Source organism: Lissotriton helveticus, chromosome 3_1, assembly GCF_964261635.1.
Source record: "Lissotriton helveticus chromosome 3_1, aLisHel1.1, whole genome shotgun sequence".
Taxonomy (NCBI): Eukaryota; Metazoa; Chordata; class Amphibia; order Caudata; family Salamandridae; genus Lissotriton; species Lissotriton helveticus.
The window spans coordinates 368,367,016-368,388,056 of NC_136061.1; the positions used below are offsets into that span (position 1 = coordinate 368,367,016).

The 21,041-nt window shown below is 44.1% G+C and overlaps 1 protein-coding gene across 4 annotated transcripts in view; it reads left to right on the forward strand.

The window, feature by feature from the left end:
• Positions 1-21,041, forward strand: part of FLOT2 (flotillin 2) — a 309,213-nt gene that overhangs the window by 190,964 nt on the left and 97,208 nt on the right. For all 4 annotated transcript variants that reach the window (XM_078680086.1, XM_078680085.1, XM_078680088.1 and 1 more), the window contains exon 5: positions 9,386-9,504. In XM_078680086.1, coding sequence (XP_078536212.1) covers positions 9,386-9,504 — 119 coding nt within the window. The remainder of the gene's footprint in view (positions 1-9,385; positions 9,505-21,041) is intronic.

The window sequence follows — 21,041 nt, forward strand, 5'->3', positions numbered from 1 at the left end:
GAAGCCGATAGATCCTCATAAACACTGCGCAAGAAGGAGATCAGGGATGGTTTAACCCCCATGGACCCAAGCACGGCCCAGAGCTTGGCTCTATTTACTCTGTCAATGGGTGAGCTTAGGTCCATGAAGGCCAGATAGACTGCCCCCTCCTTCGCCCCTGTGTACTTTACAATTCACAAATACAGGTTCAGGGTCTGATCAACTGTGCCCCGCCCTCAACCTGTATTGGGCTTCCGATAATACATTCTTATATTTTACCTAGGTGGTAAGGGGATCCAGCAGGGCCCTCCCTAACACCTTAACCTTACCACCAAGGAAATGGGACGGTAACAGGTGGGGTCAGCACTAGTACTATTCTTGAAGATGGGGACGATGATCGATTGTTTCCAGCTAGAGTGGAGCGGCCCACTAATGGCTGTGTTAAAGTGCTAAGTGAATATAGGGCCCCAAAGATCAACCTCCGATTTAAATAGGTCTCCCAGGATACCATCTGGGCCTGGGGTCTGGCCATCAGGGAAACACGTGATAGCTTTCCTAACTTCCTCCCACTGAAAGCAAAAGACCGGAAACCTCCTGTTCTACAGGCAACAGGACCTATTGGGCTTAAGGTCGTAAGTGGCCCCAAATTGGTCTAACCAAGCCTCGGGGGTGATGGTGGTCAGGACCTGCACGCTGATAATAAGGGTAGCTAGCATTCTAAGAATCTTCAAAATACAAGAAGAGGGGACAAGGGGCGAATGAAGGTCCATCATGCACGCCCCCAATCAGGCTATGCAGGTAGAAGAAGTATGTAGTTCCTGAGTGAAAGAAAAATATATAGGTCGGGGTAGCCCCTTCTATGTACACCCAATCTACCCCACTCCAATCTACCCCACTCCAGCCTACCCCAGTATATCCCACTCTAGCCCGATCTACCCTGATCTACCGTACTCCGATCTACTCCACCTCAGTCTACCCCACTCTAGCACAGTCTACGCCACTTCAGCCCAATCTACCCCTCCCTCTTCAATCCATCACGCTAATCTACGAAACTCTTGCACTCCATCTACCCCACTCCACCCTACCCCAACCCACCCCACTCCATTCACCCCACCCTACTTCCACACCATTTTTTGCCGATCTACCCCACTCTACCCCATTCAATTCTACCCCACTCAATTCTACCCCACTCCAATCTACCTCACTCCACGCCACTAACCTTTAGCCATTCTGAACAACAGCCACACTGGTGTACATAATGGCTATAACACATTGCCAAAGCCAAAAGCTCTCATAACTGCTATAACACATTGCCAAAGCCAAAAGTTCTCATAACTGCTATAACACATTGACAAAGCCAAAAGCTCTCACATAGGTGAGATCTATTTGCTTTGACCTTGCTTGTTTGAGGTTTCCTTGTAAGGTTTTACCATCCGCTTACCATAATTAGGAGATATCGGTTTAGGGTTATCGCTTGCAACTACAATGCTCTGAGGCTACCTTGGTGATTTGCGGCACGTTATGAAAACTTTTGAAATGCATTGCCCACTCCCCTCAATACCTCCTTATTTCACATGTGAGTGCAGGAAACCTACATGAGTAAATGCTGATAATGGTGAAATATGTTTTATTATTCCTTTCCTTTTCTATTATTTTTTCCTTATGTTGTGAACTGTAGAACAGAGATTCGTGTGTAAGCAAAAGGCCTACAATGTTCAACTCACTCAACACACCATTTAAAGGCATGTACAGTAAATGCCTTGCAAGGTAACCATTAATTGCAAACGGAGTTCGGTGAACATGCATCGATTTTCTTTCCATATGCAACCCTGCAAAACTGCAGATTTCTTCAGGCTCCACACAGGAAGACAAAAAAGACAGCCATACCAGGTGCTATTTGGCTGTTGCAACATACTTCTGTTATACTTCTGACAGAACAGTTGCCACTGTAGTGGTAAAGTACTACTTTTCGTCTTATTAGAAAAACATGTTGATTTTGCACTTCTTTTCCAGTTTTGTTTATTCTATTATCCAGGTTACTCTTATAGAGCAAGAGACATTTTGCACAATAACATGAAGAAAGCTCATTAAAAAATGTAATTGTAAAACGTAGACTGCAAAAATATTGGCTTTTTAATTTGATGTGATTTTTATGTTGGTTATGGTTTTTACTGCTGTAGTTGGGCTATAACATAGCCAGAGAGAGGGACCTTGCACTGGAAACACCAGTACTTAAACTCTCCGAGGCAAGATAAATAGCCCAGTGGTCATTTCCTGTTGTAACACCTAGTTTATCCTGAGTTATGTTTTGGTAATTTCTCCAACAGATTGAACTCGGGGACTGGGAAGTGAGTAAACCCAAGTTATTGCACTTGATCTAAGAATCTTTAACAGTGTTTTACATCCTTCCATTAGTGACACTTTACACATGGATACATTTGCTTTTTTAATTTTCTGAGCTCCTTTTATCACTCCTTATACAGAGGAGTGTCCAAAACCCCATCCCCAGATCAAAATACCTCAACTTATAAAGGTAACCACCAGTCCTCTCCCTCCAGAGGATTTTTTCAAGGAGGGTATAAAGGCAACAACTTTAAGGGTATTGATAAGGGCAACACACCTCGTAACTCCCCTTCCCCCAACAAATAGTGACTTGCCCACGCTCACCTCTTCCCCACCGACCTCCCCCCCCCGGATTACATTATACCGATCGGGGGAAGACTTCAACAATTTCTCCTCATTTGGCACTCCATAACAACAGACTGGGTGCTTGGAATTATACAACATGGTTATTGCCTGGAGCTTACCAGCAATCCCCCAAATATTCCACATCTATCTCACAGGTTGTCTCTAGAACACATACACTTACTAGAACAAGAGGTCCACTCCCTCTTACTAAAAAGGGGTATAGAGACGGTTCCAATAGAGTACCAGGGTTCAGGGGTTTACTCTCTGTACTTTCTCATCCCCAAAAAGGACGGTTCCCTAAGACCTATTCTGGATCTCAGAGAGTTAAACCGTTATAAACTGTCAGAGCACTTTCACTTGGTGACGCTTCAATAGGTACTCCCACTTTTACAAAGAGCAGATTTTATGTCTACTCTAGATTTAAAAGATGCATATTTTCATGTTCTAATTCATCTGGCTCAGATTTGTGATAGCAGTCAAGCCTTACCAGTTCAAGGTGCTTCCCTTCGGAGTGACTACAGCGCCCAGAGTTTTTACCAAATGCATGGCAGTAGTCGCTGCTCATCTCAGAAGACAGCAGATTCACGTCTTCCCCTATCTAGACAACTGGCTTATCAAAGCCAGCACTCACGAGAACTGCACACACAAATCACAATAGATCTACTTCATCATCTGGGCTTCACCATCAATGCACAAAAATCTCAACTGCATCTTTCCAGGATGCAGTCTTATCTAGAGTCAGTCTAGACACATTTCAAGCTCTAGCCTCTCCCAATGTAACTATGTAACCTGTAACTGCTGATCCTCATGTAAAGCGCTCTGATACCTTCGGGTCTAGCCAGTGCTATATAAAACTTTGCAAACAAACAATATTCAAACTGCAGTTTCAACCACAGCAAGCCTTACCAGCCAGGGTGTTCATGCAACTGCTGGGAATGATGGTGTCTTGTATCGCAATTGTACTCCATGCAAGGTCTCACATGCGCCCGATAAGAATGCTTAGCACGTCAGTGGAATCATTCACAGGGTCTATTAACTGATCTGTTGTTGGTAGACAGCCGTACCCATCGCTCTCTGCAGTGGTGGAACCCACAAAACTTGTCCGCAGGCTGGCCTTTCATCGACCAGGTTCCACAGATCGTGCTCTCAGCAGACGCATCTCTAACGGGTTTGGGGGCTCACCTCAAACATTACACAATACAAGGCCTCTTGAGCAACAAGCACAAGACTCTCCACATCAACTATCTGGAGCTTTTAGCTATTTTTCTAGTGCTCAAAGCTTTTCAAACTCACCTCATAGCCAGAACTGTCCTAGTTCGAACGGACAACATGACAGCAATGTATTACGTGAAGATGGAGAGGGGACACACACACTCTCCAACTGTCAAGACTTGCTCAAGCCATTTGGAATTGGGAGATCCATCACAAGATTTATCTTCTGGCAGAACATCTACCAGGAGTAAACCATCAAATTGCCGATCTCCTCGGCAGAAGAAGGCAGCAAATACATGAGTGGGAACTTCACCCCCAAGTTCTCCTTCTGCACTTCCAACAATGAGGACCAAAAACACAAAATGCCCAAACTTTGGCTCCAGGTTTTCACACCCTCTCTCAAAGGGCAATGCCCTATGGATGAACTGTTCAGAAATATTTGCCTACGATTTTCCGCCTCTCCCGCTCATTCCATGGGTGGTTCGAAAACTCAGGCAAACATCCCTGGTAGCTCCCACATGGGCCCGTCAACCATGGTACACCACCCTGTTGGAGCTGTCACTAGTTCCACTTCAAAAACTGCACGTTACCTCCAGTCTCCTTACACAGAACCATGGAGAAGTCAGACATCCAAATCCCAAAGAACTGAATTTAGCGATCTGGTTCCTGAAGTTATAGAGATTAATTATTTAAATTTACCACCAGACTGTATGAATATTCTAAAAGAAGCAAGAAGGCCTACCACCAGAGCTTGCCATGAAGCAAAATAGAAACTTTTTTTATATATTGCAATAATAACAAAACCAATCCTTTTAAATGCTTCTATACAACACATTATATGTTATTTGTTTCATTTACAGCAAACAGAATTGGCCTGAACGTCTATTCGTTTGCAACAAGTAGGGACCCCTGTTAGGTTTGGAGGACTCCTAGGACAGGGCAATAATGCAATGCAACACATTTCCTAGGCAGTATTTAGGATTCAGTTAACATGCTGGCTGGTCAGACATCAGAAAAACGGGTGATAACCCTGGCTCAGTGCAAAACACAACACAAATTAAAACATGGATATTTCTTTTATTCTATTTTTTTTTTTTTTTTTTTTTAAAGTGGAAAGGATTAAATATAATACATATATAACACATATATCTCTGAAGTTAAGAAAGTGCATGACACATTTGATGCAGTGAATTGACCCTATGTAACGGTGGGAAAGAACTGTATCACAGAATAAACCAATACATTAAAAACATATTTTTTACATTTATATAATACACCATTTATACAAAATAATGTAATGTGGCCGGAAGCTGTAAGTAGTCTCAACGCGCGTTTCGGCACATCATTGCCTTCATCAGGAGTGCCACAAGGGAACGGAGAATTTCAGCGATGTTTATCAGAGGTGTCTTTTTAAAAAAAAATTAACTGATCTTTTCTCTTTAGGAGGATACCTTTTTGATGATTTAAAATTGCACTTATAGAGACTTGCTCAGGCTTTTTATCGGTGGAGTCCAGCAACTAAGGATATGTTGTGCAGTCCCCACAGCACCCAAGGAAAAACCTGTGTTAAAGGTTGAGCTCATGGCGGTTTCACCATCTTTCTGACAACTATGCACCCTAGCCGAATAGCTGCTTCAGGACGAAAGCTATCACTTTTTACCCGACTTTCGTTTTTGGTCCCGGCGTATGTAATTGAAAGCATTTTTGACTTCCTAACGTGTACGAAGCGCCGCCACTGGCCCGCCAAATTCCATCAGCCAAGCATCGGCAAACGTCCTTAGAATCCCCCTCTTTTCTACTTTTCTAGAATAATAGAGCAAATCTACACCTGCAGATTCCATATATAAAGATTATCGTGAAGTTGAATCTAAGTTACAGGGACCTTATAAAAAAAACCTTTAACACAGGTTTTTCCTTGGGTGCTGTGGGGACTGCACAACATATCCTTAGTTGCTGGACTCCACCGATAAAAAGCCTGAGCAAGTCTCTATAAGTGCAATTTTAAATCATCAAAAGGTATCCTCCTAAAGAGAAAAGATCCGTTAATTTTTTTAAAAAAAGACACCTCTGATAAACATCGCTGAAATTCTCCGTTCCCTTGTGGCACTCCTGATGAAGGCACTGATGTGCCGAAACGCGCGTTGAGACTACTTACAGCTTCCGGCCACAATACATTATTTGTTTTGTATAAATGGTGTATTATATAAATGTAAAAAATAGGTTTTTAATGTATTGGTTTATTCTGTGATACAGTTCTTACCCACCGTTACATAGGGTCAATTCACTGCATCAAATGTGTCCTGCACTTTCTTAACTTCAGAGATATATGTGTTATATATGTATTATATTTAATCCTTTCCACTTTAAAAAAAATAAAAAAATTATAGAATAAAAGAAATATCCATGTTTTAATTTGTTGTGTTTTGCACTGAGCCAGGGTTATCACCCGTTTTTCTGATGTCTGACCAGCCAGCATGTTAACTGAATCCTAAATACTGCCTAGGAAATTTGTTGCATTGCGTCTATTCGTTTGCACCTTGCAGCAGTAGCTGCATACTTACAGAATAGGCAACATCTGTCACTATTCAGAGTTCCAGTAATCGAGGCATTCATGGAAGACTTAAAAAGAGTAATACCACCAAGGATTACTCCTGCCCTAGTGTGGAATCTCAACATTGTTCGTACAAGGCTCATGGGTCCACAGTTTAAACCATTGCACAAGTGGCCTTTACAATGGCTCTCCTGGAAAGTTGCTTTCCTCATTGCTATCACATCACTGAGGAGAGTTGTTGAGCCTCGGGCATTACATTTAGAAGAACCATTGTTTCAGCTACACAAAGATAGGATAGTTCTCCGCACCAACCCTAAATTCCTCCCCAAAGTAGTTTCTGCTTGTCATGTAAACCAATCGGTTGAGTTAACACTTTTCTTTCTTCAATCTGATTCTGTGGCAGAATGCATGTAGGAGAGTAGGATTTGCTTACTATGATTACCCCCACTTTTTGCTGGTGTTTCACTGTTTTTCGACTTTAGTCTGGCTGGGGCCCTCCTAACCAGGACCCCAGCCTAGCTGCTTCCTCTCTAAATTGATTGTATGTACATTAGATACACTCCAGATAGGTTACTGGATTACCCTTGTGAGTCCCTAGTATATGGTACCTTGGATACTAAGGGCATAGGTACCCCAGGGGCTATAGCATGTATTATGCCACCCCAGCGAAGCAATCCAAAATGGCACCACAGGTCTGCTACTGCATCCTGGGTAAGGTGGTGCATGCACCCCTTACTAAGATATAGGCTACCTATATCTAACTTTAATCACTGACACATGTAAACCGATAAGTCACTATGGCAGGCAGGCCTTATCAATCCTGAAGGCAGAGTGCCTGGTTTTGTGTGCGAGGGTGCCCATGCATGAGCAGGACCCCTCTGCAGCTTTAGTAATCTATTCTCTGATGATGTTGTTCTGGATGCAGTACCCTGACACCCAAACACTGCCTTTGCAGGCTGAGTGTCTAAGTACAGAACTAAACAGAGAGTCGACATGGAACACATCCCTGTGTGCGTTGCCCACAGAACCCACTGCCCTGGCATACTTCAGTCACCCCTCCAGCTGGGTGCCCTATGCCAGTGGTGTGGGCACAGGTGCATGAGCCCTGTGCCCCTACAGTACCCAGGGCCATTCCTGGTCCCTGTAAGTGCAGTCATGCCATTAAGAGTATATGGTGCTGGGAGGTTGTCATTACGAACTCCACAGCACCATAATGGCTACACTGAAGATGGTTCAAAATGGAAATCTAATCATTGCTTTTATTAGTTCCTTCCTTAATCATGTCCTGTGATTTTTTTTTTTTTTAACCGGAGCTGTTATTTGTCAATGAATACTCGTGTAGGTATTGATGCGGCGGTCAGACACAGATTTGATTTTTCACAGATTACAGTAGACTTATTCTGAACATGAGTGGGTCTTCATGAATAGGAACCAATTTGTTAAGTTCTTGCTTTATGCTGGTTCAAGCCGGCCTCACCCCTAACAAATACCAAAGAGGTATTTCTTTGGGATATTCACATGTGTGCATTGTATACCTATTAGCCTGTCTCTTTACATCAGAAATGCATCACACACAAAGATTTCAACTAATTGTGGCAAACATTAAATCATATTTGAAGAGGAATACGTCTGTTTTGGAGTGTAACTTCTTTGTGTGGATTATCCAGAGAGAAATACGTGCTTGTTTCCAGGAAGCATTCCAAATGACACCCTTTCTGATGCATAATGGTAGTTGACCTAATTTATTTTCTTCCCGTTCTGCTCCAGACACTTCAAACTTCCCTTATGGTAGCAAAACTCCCTCCTGTGTAATTATTACACATTGAGCATCCACCACAAAGTGACTTCATTTTTTTGTGAATTAAGTACATGTTTGCCATATTATGATTGAGGCAAAATTCTTCAGCATCAGCTGCAGTTTTTTCATTTTTAGGCATGGGTTCCGTGGGGTTGGAAGAGCCACAATCTTGACTCTTCCGATGACATATTGTGTGTCATTGTGGGTGATTTGAAATTCTCCTTCAGGGAAGCCTTTTGTTACAAATGAAGGAGATTCTCATTACGAACAATAGTTATGTTTTTTTTGTAGTGTTGGTTGTCAGCTTTGCTGCTTGAACAAACGCTTGCTCTCACTTGTACTCATACATGTACCATTAATGTATAGTTTAGGCTTGTCGTAATGTTAAGTAGGCTTTTTAGCCTGTACTATTACATTTACATCATCTTAACGCTATTTAGTATGGTTAGGACCGTTGTTCCATATTTGGCTAGCGCCAGGATGTCTGCATGGTTCAAGTATGCTTAATACATATTCTAAATAAATAAACTCTTACTTTTAGCAAAGTTAGTATACATTTCTAAGTTATCTTTAGGTATCAGAAGACTCTTGTTGTTTTTTTGACAAATTAGTACTGCTGCAGATTGTAATTACTGCTTTACTGGTGAATATGATTGACACTTTGTGACTTAGAAGGGGAGTTATATTTTAAGTTGTTTAGGTTACAGCGGTTAGTCACCAAAGCGAAGAGTCAGATTTTTACCACATCTTCCCAGCTAAGAATTGCTTGAACTTGAAAATGTGTGCCCTTTTTGTACACTTTAAAAAAAAAAAAGATCTTAGTGTCTGGGTGTCATTAAATGGTTTGCTATACAGGAATCAATTTGTGGGAGGAATGAAGGTTTATATTTTTAATAGTCTACAGGAGCATCCTTCCGTGTTGATTACACGTTGCAGCATCCCCTTCAGCAGTGTCTTTGTATCAAGAAATCAGTGAAAGAGTGTTGTGCGCTTGTGCAAGTTTCTAAATCAACTGAGTGAAATAGCTTCCGTTTCATGCACATGAGACCATCATGGTGCTATTTTTTTCTTCAAATTACTGTTCTAGTGATGGTATGTAGTGTTTGACATCTGTCAGCTTTGTTTTATAACTGGTGTTTTTCCTTTTTTGCCTTCAGGAACACTCACGGTTGAACAGATCTATCAGGACAGAGACCAGTTTGCCAAGCTAGTGCGTGAGGTGGCTTCTCCTGACGTAGGACGTATGGGTATCGAAATCCTGAGCTTCACTATCAAGGTACAGTAGAAGCATCTCAAAGGGCTATTGTGGACAAAAAAGGTGACGGGTTGATATTTTCCTGCTAAATGAATTCCCTATTACTCGTACTCCATTCATTCCTCATTTGTCTAAGCATTTCATCCATTTGTGTCTGAATGGTTTGAGATCAAGGATGTCAGCACATCTGTTTTGGGCACTGTTGTGGGCACTTGCTGAGCAATGTTATCCTATAGATCTAATGAACACCTCAATTTCTTCTTTTCCATCAACCTTTCTTCTGAATTAGATCTGTCTTATGTTTAGATTGTCTCAAATTGTTTGTCATACTAGGAATCCTTACTGCCTTATCCTAGAATATTGTAAAACAGCAGACAATTTGCTTCCTTTGAGCCTTTCTATCAGCAACTATTAAGTGATTGTTCTTAAGCTCTGCCCAGAACCAGCTTTATATTTTCAAGAACTGTTTGAATGAAGCTCATACTTATTATGACAAATTTTCCTGTAGATTCCTTATCAGTATAAACGGGTTTCAAAAGTTGGTGTATAGCCGTTGCCTAGCATTTTTATATTTTAAGTATAATATTAATTTGGCACCTTCAGGCAGTAGTGTCTTTTGAGGCAACTAGGCCTTAACTTCTGAATCACTTGGCCTGCGCTGGAGTCTAGAAAATGTTTTCATTATGACTGAAGAGAAACGATTGAGAGAAAAGATGTCTTAAAAAATTTAGTTACTGAACTTGTATTTATAACCTGATACAAGGAAGTAGTTGATAAAACAAAAAATAGCTGGAATTGAACAAAGAGAATATTTGCATGCACAGCCAGTAGATGGCAATTGGTGCCAATCATTAGCTCTTTAAAATCCTTCTCATGCTTTAAAACTTCAATAAGCGGTTCAAACACTGTTTGAAAAAAGCGATACGGATATTGGGCACCATTGTCTCATATCTTGATTATAACTTGTTTTAATGTTAGGGAACCTGAACCAAACTCTTCAGATTTCATGAATGCGGTAGGATTCCGATAGTGTGCTATAACACAGCAAATATTATGAGTAGATTTCTCTACAAAGTTTATGTAACTGAATAGCTCGATGTTGTCACTTGAAAGTCTGCTCTTCAGAAATCCTATCTGTGACAAACTAATCAATGAAGGCAAACACCTTTTTTAAAGGATTAGTAGATATTTTGACATTAATTACACTTCAGGATATATTAATGTCATGGTGACAATTTTCAGTGTCCAGTGGGTCTTAGTTCTGATCTACAAAGAGAACAATCTAGATCTCAGCCTCCACACCTGTAACCTAACCCGTTTTTCTGAAGAAAGGATAAAAAGACATGATCTGAATTAAAAGCACAATTCAAGTTGAATGCATTAAGTAAGCAGACTGCCCCTGGTAATTTAGTTAGTATCTTGAAAGTATCATTATAACATTTTGTTTTGTTCTTTAGATAGTGTAGGACGATTTAACTTTCAAAAATGTATGCTCTCTTCATTCTGACCCAAATTACAGGTATTTTCCGTTTATGGGGACTGCCCCTTGTCTCATTTTGACTGTGTTCAAGTAGAATTAAAGATTTCCTAGCTGTCGTAATGGAAAGTATCAATCCTATTGAGGACAAGGAGGCAAGGATTATGCTTAACGCTTTCTTCACTTTATTCACAGCAGCCACTTCAATAGTATCAAACAAAACCGCATTGCCCATGAACCACAAGGAAATTGTTAAAAACAAACAGGCAATATAGTGCACCAGGTCCCATTGCCCAGTCAGATGCCAGGGTCACCCAACATAGTCATTAGTCTCTGTCCCCAAATCCTCTTTCGTCGCACAAGTCACACCATTGCTGTTTTCCTAAGCATGTTGATTTCCAATATCCATGCCTGGAGCAAGAAATGAAATTACCATAAGAAACTTGACCAACCAGGAGAATCTACCAAAACCAAGTATGCCCAAGAACAGATCTACTGACATAATAAATGTATCAGTCAAGACCAAGTGAGCAGAACAAACGCATTACTTACTAGCCAGGGGATGGGCTTCCTGGTTCAACAGTCCGCAGGTGGGATAATCCTTGCCTCTGTGTCCTCATGAGAATTTAAACTTTCCGTTACGATAGTGAGGATATTTTTCATTCTATGTTGGGACCGGAGGCTCGGATTATGCTACTTTAAAGCTTACTTACCACCAAATGAGCCATATCCAAAACTAGAATCCTTTAAAGGTAGAGTCTGAGGACCAATCAGCCGTGTTCATGATGTCTTCTAGCCGGGCGCCTAGACTGAAGGCCTTAGTCCATGGCCCCCCCAAGTGGAATGGGCACCAAAAATCGTGAGATCTATGCCGGCCTCCTGCATGACCCACCACACCCAACTTGGTATGGTGGGAGATGAAACCACTTTGTGAGGCTTCCCTATAGCGATTAGGAGTTCTCTCTCTCCTGGATGCCTGATATCCTCTAACCTCTCCTCATATGCTTTAAGACATTGCACCTCACATTACTTAGGGGAGTCTGCAAAGGCTGGGTACTCTATAACCCCACAGTTACATTTATAATCATAAAGGGGACCCCAGTGATTGAAAACGTTCTTCCTGTAATATCTAGGGCCCTAACATCAGACCCCTTCTGCACGATACCAAGCAGAGAAGAATTACCAGGTTTGCTGAGATCTCCTTTCTTGATAAAAACCTATTAAGTTGCCAGGATAGGAAAAGATTGAGCACCTTATTAACATTCTAAAGTTCTGAATAACGGGGTTCTGACAATAGAGATAGCCTGTTACCACGAAGCAAGGAATATTCAAAAGGATGCTCTACCACTGTGGAACCTTCTATGGGTACATGCCTCACCGATATGGCGGAACGGAAGGTGTTGGAGCCATAGGCCAAGTCTTGTTGGGCCTAACTCGCCAAAAAGTTCAGGATCTGAACTACATCGGCACCCCAGGGATCACAACCCCATTGCACACACAGACGACACCACAGTGCCCAAGCCGACCTGTGTCGGTTGACTGTTCTGTCAGACCAAGCATTGGACAAGAGGTCTTCAGCCTGCGACGACCAGCTACCCCTGTATTCTTCCACACCATCAGGCAGAGGGATCCTTCCAGCATCATCTGATGCCGGATCCAATCTGGGTTGAGCAGAATAACTTGAGACAGGGAGACTGATTTGAAAATCACAAGAAAGTTCCAGAAGAACTGGAAACCATACTTGAGACCTCCAAATCGGAGTGATCAGGAAAACCTCCGCTTGTTGCTGCCTGATCTGGGCCGAAGCTCTTGCGATCATCGCAAACGGGGGAAAACGCATATGCTCTCTCCTTCCCGCCAGTCTTACAGCAACACGTCTGTGGCACCCGCCAGGGGATCTGGTCTCCAACTGATGGTCCAACCTGGAGGCAAAGCGATCCACAGGAAAAGGACCCAACTGAGTTTGGAGAGTGGCAAAAACCTCCAGATGAAGTTTACACAGACTGGAGTTCTGGAAGTGACTGGACTGCCGATCCGACACTTGGTTCTCGCGACCGGGAAGGTACTCTGCCATCACCAATATCTGATGGTCCCGACAGAACTGCCCAAAATTTGTTGCTAGGTCAAACAGAACTTATGAGCGGGTGCCTCCCAGGTGATTGATGTACCGGACGGCCGAGGTGGTGTCCACTTTCAGCAGGACTGGCTCTTATCACTTGTCCAACACCAGACCGCAAATGAACCTACTGGAAGCTGCAAACAGTTGATAATGCAACGCCTGCTTTTGTGGAGGCCACAACCCTCCAGTGGAAAAATCACCACACCAGGCGCCCCAGCCTGACCTGCTGGCATCGGAGTCTATGAGGATGTCCGGAACTGATCCAAAGATTGCTTTCCCGTTCCATGCTTCCATGTGGGAAAGCCACCAGCTGATTTCCTCCGCCCCTTCGTCTGACAAGCCAACTGACTGCGAGTAAGCTAGGCCTTTCCGCAGATGTACTACTTTCAATCTCTGTCGGGCCTGATAATGCAACGGTCCCAGAAATGTGGCCAGGATGGAAGGTGATGAGCCCCACCAGATGAATGATCTGTCTTATAGACACCTTCTGTCTGACTAACATCCTCCGAAGCTTGTGCCGAATCTTGGATATCCCCCGAGAACGAAGGTTCAGGGTGGCCACAGTGGAATATATGACAAATCCCAGGATGGTTGCCTCGTTTATCACAAAGCCAAGGTTTTCCAGCAGATGGACAGCCAGCTGCATTTCCGCCCACAACTCCTGGGGGTCCTGTGCCAGGAGGAGCATATCGTCGGGATGCACAATAAGACGAATCCTCTGTGCTCCAAGACAGGCTTGAGCACAATAGTGACGTACCAAGGAGCAGAGTAGAGACCGAAAGGTAGGGTTGTGAACTGGAACTATAGGAACCTCCTGTGAGGAGGGAAATTTTGAATGGCCAAGTGCGCATCCTTTCGGTCCAGTCTCTTTCAAGAGTGCTGGATGGTCAGACTGGACTTAAGACATCCCGCCGCAGGCGATGAATACCCTACATTTTGAAATGGCATTATACCAGCCGTTTCTTGAACTTGCATAAGTTTAATATAGGCCTCTGATCCCCATCGGCTTCGTCGATTGAGAACATATTGCTTATGAAACCCCACGGGTAAGGGGAGGTAGGACAAATAGCTTCTTTTTCCAGGAGCTAGGTAACCTTTGTGTCCACCAACTCCACCTCATGCTGGGAAAACTGAATGAGTCTGGGACGTTGCGCCTGATGTGGGAACCCGCCAAACTCCATGTGCAGTCCTTGGACAGTCTTCAGGACCCACGCATCGCTCGTTATTGATTCCTAACCATTGAGAAAGATTGCCAGACGGCCGCCTACGTTTAAGAGGAAAGAAATATGAACACCGGCATTGGAGGCAGCTTCGGCCCCTTTGAAACCTCGATCACTGGAGCGCCTGCCGCGGGTTGGGTAAAAGTTGCCGTAACAGGCTTAATCCTGGAATTTCCTCCACCTGGAGCCTTACCCTCTAGGAGGTTACTATGAGAAGGACTGGCTGATCGAGGCAGCCCCTAATGGCCCCGCGGAAATCCCAGGAGGAGAAAACCTTTTTCATGGAAGACTGGGCCTTATCTAATGATGTGAAAGGGTTCAGAAACTTACTGAGCTCTATGATAAAAGGCTTTCCAAAGAGTCCCCCTTGGGCGGAATCTGCCAGGTCCCCCAGCTTATGGTCCTCTTTATCAGGAAGGAGCGCCTTCATTCGGAGGACAGTGCTAAATTGGCATTGCCCATGAATGCAATCACGCGCTGTGGCCAGCCAGGGAGCGCCTCCTGGGATAGGAGTGATCCCGATGCTTTGGCATCCTCTGCCATGTCCAGGATCATGGTCATGGGGCCTAGAGCATCCAGAAGCTTATCCTGGCATGCCCACCAGGACCTATCAATACCCTTCTTAGGGTCTTTCATGAATTCTGTATATTGTTGCATCCACTGCATCATAAAAATCGACATTGCAGGGTCACAGAGAGGGGATCCTCATCCCACTGCATGTTTTGACATGCCCACTGCAGTAAAGGGAACCAGCACAAAGCCCAAATTAGTGGTGCAATGGGAGTCTTGCGTTCAGGTGCTATACAAGTCTGCAGCGCAATAGCAAGCTCAGGGAAAACATCGGGTAGTCTTAAAACTGCCGATTTTGGTGCTGGGGTGGAGCACTGCAATAATGGGCAGCACTGCAATCAAAGGGGTCTACGCCCCGAACACTCCACCCTTCCTGGAAACTGTACCATTTTGGGTGAACCCGCCCCCCAGGAGCGTGTCCATCAACAAGGCAGTGGAGCCTTGTCTTCAGTGTTACAGTCCCCAGTGGGGCATTTCAAGAAGCAAGCAAACAGACCCTGGGCACAGGGTGTCAAAGAAGTATATGCAGGTTTCACAACCCTTGACAGACCCTCTACAGCAATATTGTCATTTTCCAGCGGCAGGCACAGGAAAGCCACACATGATTCCGGACCCTGACAGGAATTCCAAAGTCGTGTGTCTCCTACCACAGAACTCTCGCGGTCTCGCGACGTGCAGAAAAATATAACACACAGTGAATTATAACAACATGCCAAAACTGCAAGAGAAGAGAAAACTGGACTTATCTGGGCTGCAAGCAGCGACGTACCAGGATTTGGAGACAGAGCTGAAGGGCTATGTTGGGGACCCTGGCATCTAATTGGACAATGGGGCCTGGTGCATTATGTTGCCTGTTTGTTTTTACCAATTTCCCTGTGGTTCATGGGAAATGTGGATTTCTTTGGTACTATTGAAGTGGCTGCTGTGACTAAAGTGAAGAGAGCGTTTAAGCATACACTAAGCCTTTGATCCTGACATAGACTCTCATCTTGTTACAATGAAGACATTTGTTTTCCAAAACCTTTTATTATTTTATACAATAACATTAAAGCATTCACAATATCACATTCTATCTGTGCTATGTAATGCAATCATTTCACTGAAGACAATTTCTTTTAGTCTCATACCAAAAGAAGGGGCAACCATTGGCATGAACATATGTTTTCATAACCCAAGGAGTTTCTAATCCAACAGAGGTGGGCTAGGACCCACTGACCCTAATGTATAGTTCTAATAGGCACTTTTTTGGCAAGTAAGATCAAGTTACCAATCCTCCAAAGCGTACTGGACAAAAGTATCTCATCCGCCCAACTCAGTTTGGATAGCTTCTCTATGTTGTATCCTTGTTTGTTGTAGTAGAACAATAATCGCCAGAGCCTCCCGTCTACCCCAGTAGTCTGAACATTTCTTAAGACACTTCACATTTAAAAAGAGGTTTTTCAAGACACGCATTCAGCCCAGACTAATATTTCTACTTACTACTGAAAAGTAAGTAACCACAGTCTGAGCATGGGTGCTTGCATCAATCCACATTTGAAAACTTCTTCGGGTGATACCGGAAAGCTTTTGTGACTTTAATGACTGATGCACGGTGAAGGCAAAAAAAAAGTATTACACTTACACTATAAAAAAGGGCATTAAAGAACAAGCCCAAACTGAGCTCCAAGACACCCATTATTCCGATACCCCTCCCCTCATCCCGCCCCCCTAATCGAATATCAGAAGCAGACCAACCAATGGAACATACCTAATGTCCATTACCCATCCCTTCCAGTCCCCCATGCTTTTGCTGTAACCAGATAACATATATAACCCTAACTTTAAAACACCTTCCATGCTAAAAACATACAAGACCTTCGATGTTAACAATTGAAGAAACATTGGTATGGAAATAGTACAACAAATTAGAAATTGAACATCTGTTCGAAATCAAACTCCGCAGTCCTGATTCACTACTACAAGTGAATAAAAAAGACTTGTAGCATAAGAGCTTTTATGTTCAAGAACACGTGATAATATGCCACAAGCCTCATTTTCCTACATCTTCGTCTAACTTACTCGACAAATAATTACTGATAAATGCACCAATTGGACATCATAAGGGCCACACTGTTATGGTGGGAGCCATTGCATATCAAGAACAAACTAACGAGTGTGATAACTAGAAGCATTCTTTCACTAGCCAATGTCATTATGTGACCAGGTCAATATTATTTGCAGCGAGAGAGAGCGAGGAAGGGGAAAAAAGGGGGTACGTCCTCTTCCCCTAATTAGTAATTGATACAATAACGTGGACGGACCCATAGGTATACCCTAAGAATTTCCAACTCCGTATAGTGCCTCAGAGCACAAGAATCCACTGGATTTGTTAGAAGAACCCTTGCCCACCAACCTAGTTGGTGGCATACTTCATCATCGGGTTCCCAGCTGGGCTGCCGAGTGCAAACCAGCTGTGCTTCGACGCCTGGATTACAGCGGAGCGGGTTTTGTTTGGGATTTTGAGAATGAAATGTGCTAAAAAAGTGGTGCAGTTTAAAAATGTCTCTAGGATGCCCAACTTTGTACTTATTTATTCATGGGGTCCTAGGACCCGTTAAAAACATGGTGAGATATCGTGAAAATAAAAATTGCTCTTCTATGTCTCTTGAATGCTGGTCGACATGTTTCAGCCTCTCTGTTGGTAATGAGGCTTTCTTCAGGACCAAGAGAGTGGTGATGTGGCTGCAAAAATGAAAGTAGCCACGTGAATGTGTAAGTGATATTCAGCACACGCGCTACGGTGTGCTGTGCATGTGGTGCTGTGATGACCGAGTCCTGGGGTCCCTCTGCCAGTTCCTCCCCCATCCAAAGTATTCATCATTGTCTGATATACCCAATACACTGAATTTTCTTAGGCCTGGTAAGCATCTATAGTCCTGGTTGACATAGGGAAGTACATGGTCCTATAATGCACAAAAAATATGTTCCCAGCCTGACTAACTGAATGTTAGCTTCTCAGACCCCCGATAACACCCAGATTCTCTCTAGCCAAAAAATAGAAGGATAGAATCACATGCTTCATAGCCCGTAAGAGTTGTCAAATTGTCTTTCTCCTGACCTAATGGAGTGGGATGACCTCTTGAGGAGGGCAGCTCAGGAGAAGTGTTTCAAGGCATTTTTCGATTTGTTTCCCTGTTTCCTGGGTGAAACTGTCCAGTACATCCTCTCAGAATTGTTTTAGCTTTGGGCATGACCATAGTATATGCAATATAGTGCCTGACACCCCGCAGCCCGTCCAACATCTTTCTGTGTAACTTCTCTAGTTTATTTTGTATATTCCCTCCTTCTCTTAGGGGTGTCTTGCTTAGTTATCAGTTCGCATAAAGATATTTTCTGTTGCTTGCGGTCGAAGGTGATGTTTGGTTCCTGTTCTCATTGTAGACCAAAGGGGTGTTTGATGATGACCTTTTGTGAATTTAGGACTGTGTAGATGTGGTAGCCTAAGCTTCTGATGCAGGAAAGCATCTGAAAGCGATGCTCAAAGGTTGTGAGTTTCTGGGTGTAAGGTCCAGTATCTCATCTGTAGGCATCAGTAATGTTTCATCTTGGAAATACCGGTCACTTCTATGATCACCTAAGAGTTTCATAACCTTCCTACTGAACAGACCTCGCAGCCTGAAACACAGTTGATTCCTCCAAATCTGGAAAGTGGACCCATCTAGCCAGGGAGAAAAATCCGTATTGCCAAACAATGTTGTGAGGGGTAATGCAAAGGTGTTCAGACCAGCTCTACCTCCGAGCAGTCCCACACCATCCAGAGAGGCTTTGGTGACAGAGCAGAAGTGTGTTTTGACCCCGCTGGCTCTTTGGCATCCAGGCGACTTCCCCCATTGGGTGGGTGGCCAGGTTCTGATGTATGAAACACTCTGATTTGTCCATGTAGTCTCAAAACCATTATACTATATAGTCTAGCTGAAAAGCTTGATATTAGTTGATAGAGTAGGGCATCCCTGGCCCCCAAAACTGGCCCTTTTAGTGCATGCTTTCCAACTCAGTCTAGATCTTTCTTTTTTTTTTTCCTTAAATATTTTTATTTGCATTTTATGAAAACTCAACATTACAGTTGTGAAATCAGCAGTATATATACCTCTACTCCCACGCCCACCCACCTCAAAGCCACAAATTTCTGTCACAATATGCCACATCCTAGTTCAATGTCCATTGACATAAGATACAATTATCACATCGTATCCCCCCCAGAGCTCTCTTGTCGATGCTCTTGCGACTGAAAAGTCAGGTTTTCAAGTCCCCCCCCCCCCCCCCCTCACAAGCCCCCATCCAATCCGTGGTAGTGCCGCCATTTGGTCCAGACCCTTCGGAATTTTTTCGGGCACCCCCTTGCTTTATATGTCACTCTCTCGGCCCCCATGTAAAGGTCTAATCCTCTTCTCCATTCTTCCAGTCCTGGCGGCTCCGGTGACCCCCAGTACTTTGCAATATCCCTTTTAGCCACCACAAGAGCCAGAACCAGGAAGGTGAGGAGTGGGCGTGGCAGGTCTACCTCATTAGTCATGCCCAATAATGCCAGCTTGGGTTCCTGTTGGAGCGGGACCCCCAAAACCTCCCCCAGTTCCGTGAATATGTGCGTCCAGTAAATTTGTATCGTGTCACATGCCCAAATGGTGTGGTAAAAGTCTCCGTCGTGTTGACTGCATCTAAGACAGTGTGAGTCTTCTATTTTCCCCATTCTATGGAGTCGCACTCTATCGTAGTAGGTTCTATGCAGTACTTTGAACTGAATAAGGCGTAGTCTTGATTTAATTGCCACCTCCCGGGGATGCATTAATACAATATCCCAGTCCAGATCGTCCATACCTCCCACCTCCGCCTCCCATGTGTGTCTAAGCCTCGCCAGGTCCCCTAGCATATTGTTAGTTAAGGTTTTGTATGTGAGGGAGACCGTCTTTCCTTGTATCCGTTCTTGGAGGAGCTGTCCCTCCAACGGTGCATATTCCGGGATGTCGCTTAGTTGGAGGTTCTGGGCCTGCCACGCATGTCGCAGCTGTGTGTATTTGAAGAGCTGTGTGAGGTGCAGCCCAAATTCGGATTTTAGGGCCATAAAGGATTTCAATTCCCCTTTGGCGATCACATCTCCTATAGTGGAGATACCTATGTCGTCCCATCTGCGGAAGCCTCGTAGTTTATTAAGTTCCGTTAACCACAGGCAGTGCCATAGCGGTGTCTGCCGGGTGGGCTTCTTCTCCCATCCCATACGCCGTGTGACCTTAGTCCACGCATTTAGTGTAAGAGTCGTCCCTGGGAGGAGCGGTGCCCTTCTCGTGCCCCCCATATAGATAGTATAGTACGTTCTGTGGCAATAGTTTAAGCCTCTCTAATGCGTAAGTGGGATGGTCCGCCGGGGCATGTAGCCAGTCATTTATCGGTGCCATGTGTTCCGCCTAATCGTAGGCCTCCAGGTTAGGGAGTGAGATCCCCCCACTATATTGGTGTCTTTCGAGCGTAGTCAGGGCCACTCTAGGTTGCTTACCAAGCTAAAGAAAGGTCCTCCGGTCCGAGTGGATTTTAGCTATTAGCGTTGGTGGAAGTGGGTAGTATTCGTTCTGTAGGGCATAGAGATATTTAGGTAGGATGATCATTTTATACATGGCCGCTCGGCCTAGAAGCGTGAGGGGGAGCTGTCTGCAGCGGTCCATCTCCACCACAGAGTTGATTATGATCCGTTCCAGGTTCTTCTGGAATGATATCGTCTTATCGAGGGTGATGTAGATCCCAAGATATTGGAAGCCCTCCTTTGTCGTCAGCAGTTGCCCCGGCAACCTCCCCCAGCGATCTCGTCCCCCAGGGTCATATAAGATAGATTTGTGCCAATTAATTGTGTATCCCGCTCTCCTACCATAGTGTTCTAGTTCCCGGAAAAGCTCCGGGACCGTGGTCTCTGGCTTCGTGATATACAGAAGGACATCATCTGCATAGAGTGATATCTTTTCTTGTGTGGGGTCTGCGCCATTTCTTTCAAAACCGTTGATACCCTCATTTTGTCGGATCCTGGCTGCAAGTACCTCAATGGTGAGGGCAAAGAGGAGGGGAGATAGGGGGCAGCCCTGACTAGTCCCCCTCTGGATCTGAAATTCACGCGATAGCCTTCCGTTTACCCTCACCCTGGCTCTTGGTG